Below are 1304 nucleotides of genomic sequence, written 5' to 3'. Positions count from 1 at the left end.
GCTGACGAGCGGGGCCTGGTGGAGGTCATCAACAGCTTCCTACGGCGCGACAAGAAGGACCACAAGGACCACCACCACCACACCGGCGGGCCAAGTGCGCACAAATGGAACAGAAGCAGCGACAGCAACCTGGGCGCGAGGGACCACGGCAGCGGCGGCAAGGAGAAGGAGAAGGAGCGGGAGAGGCGGAGGGCGGAGAAGGAGCGGGAGAAGGAGGAGGCGGGCAAGAAGGCGGAGACCCTTTCGCCGGCCGCGCGGAGGAAGATCTTCCACACGTTCTCGACGTCGTCGTTCTCGACCATCTCCTCGCACCTGCCCTCCTTTGCGTTCCACTCCTCCGACAAGGTGGACAAGGCGGCGGACAGGCTGCCCGAGTCGGGCTCGTCGGCCCCGGGGCCATCGGCCGCCAAGACGGGAGCCGCGACAGAAGACGAGGCCGGGGGAGGCGTGGGCGGCGGCGACAACGACGAAGAACGTGAGCGCGAGCGCGAGAAGAAGGGACACTCGAACATCGCCACCTTCATCAACAGACGCATCTCGGGTAAGCAGATGTCATGTTGCCTTTACAGTGCGTGCATACGTGTGGCTGTCACGTAGCGTAGCGACTCACCGCGGCATGTGTACTCGTCGTACGGGGCAGATCTGAGAGAGCACCGACGGAAGCGCTCCGCATCAGTGCCCACGCCAGACAACGCACGAGAAGGGGAAGACGCCTTCTCTGAAGAAGATGACTAGTGCTCGTTGTGGCAGGGAAAGCCACACAAGACAAATTAAAAAAAAAAAAAAAAGAATGTATGTAGTCTTGTGTGAACCAAGCATGCAGCTGGACGCTCACGAAAAGCGAAAGGGTGCGCGAGGTGATGATGTCGAGGAGCAGTTGGCGCGCCTGCTCGTCGGTGGTGGTGATCTTGGTCTTGGTGGGACTCAGCAGCACCGACGCCGACAGTGAGTCGACGGTGAGCACCATCGCTCGCTTCTGCGGCTTGTTCTCCACATGAACGTCTGGCCCGGCATTGTATCATCAATACACCGCGCGCGTGTGTGCTCGGTCGAGCTATGAAGAGCGAAGAGGAGGGACGTACCTCTGATCCCACGCTCGGCCAGGGCTTGTATGATGGCGTCGATCGCCGGGACTCCCAGCAGCACACGCCGACTTCTGCAAGTTGGGCACCCGAACAAATGTTCCAATGTTCTCGGTGTGAGCGCAGTGACACACACGACACACACAAAACACACGACACACGCCCCCCGTGCTGGGGAAACGAACCGGTCCGCGGCAGGGGCGTCGGTGGCGGGGAGGGACT

General features: G+C 61.3%; 2 protein-coding genes across 2 annotated transcripts in view; one reads left to right on the top strand and one right to left on the bottom strand.

Moving 5' to 3' along the window:
* Positions 1-735, top strand: part of ACA1_017540 (uncharacterized protein) — a gene marked incomplete at both ends in the record, with an annotated part of 7262 nt that extends 6527 nt beyond the window's left edge. Inside the window, 2 exons of the mRNA XM_004347203.1 lie at positions 36-541; positions 641-735. Coding sequence (XP_004347253.1) covers positions 36-541; positions 641-735 — 601 coding nt within the window. The remainder of the gene's footprint in view (positions 1-35; positions 542-640) is intronic.
* A 100-nt stretch (positions 736-835) lies between these two features.
* The window catches only part of ACA1_017430 (integrator complex subunit 9, putative), a gene marked incomplete at both ends in the record, with an annotated part of 2835 nt that continues 2366 nt past the window's right edge, over positions 836-1304 (bottom strand). The window contains 2 exons of the mRNA XM_004347202.1: positions 836-1002; positions 1083-1133. Of these exons, the coding sequence (XP_004347252.1) occupies positions 836-1002; positions 1083-1133 (218 nt within the window). The remainder of the gene's footprint in view (positions 1003-1082; positions 1134-1304) is intronic.

The sequence above is a fragment of the Acanthamoeba castellanii genome, assembly GCF_000313135.1.
Source record: "Acanthamoeba castellanii str. Neff unplaced genomic scaffold scf7180000083862, whole genome shotgun sequence".
Classification (NCBI taxonomy): domain Eukaryota; phylum Discosea; order Longamoebia; family Acanthamoebidae; genus Acanthamoeba; species Acanthamoeba castellanii.
The sequence above is the reverse complement of the archived record's forward strand: the minus strand, read 5'-3'. Positions and strand labels throughout refer to the sequence as shown.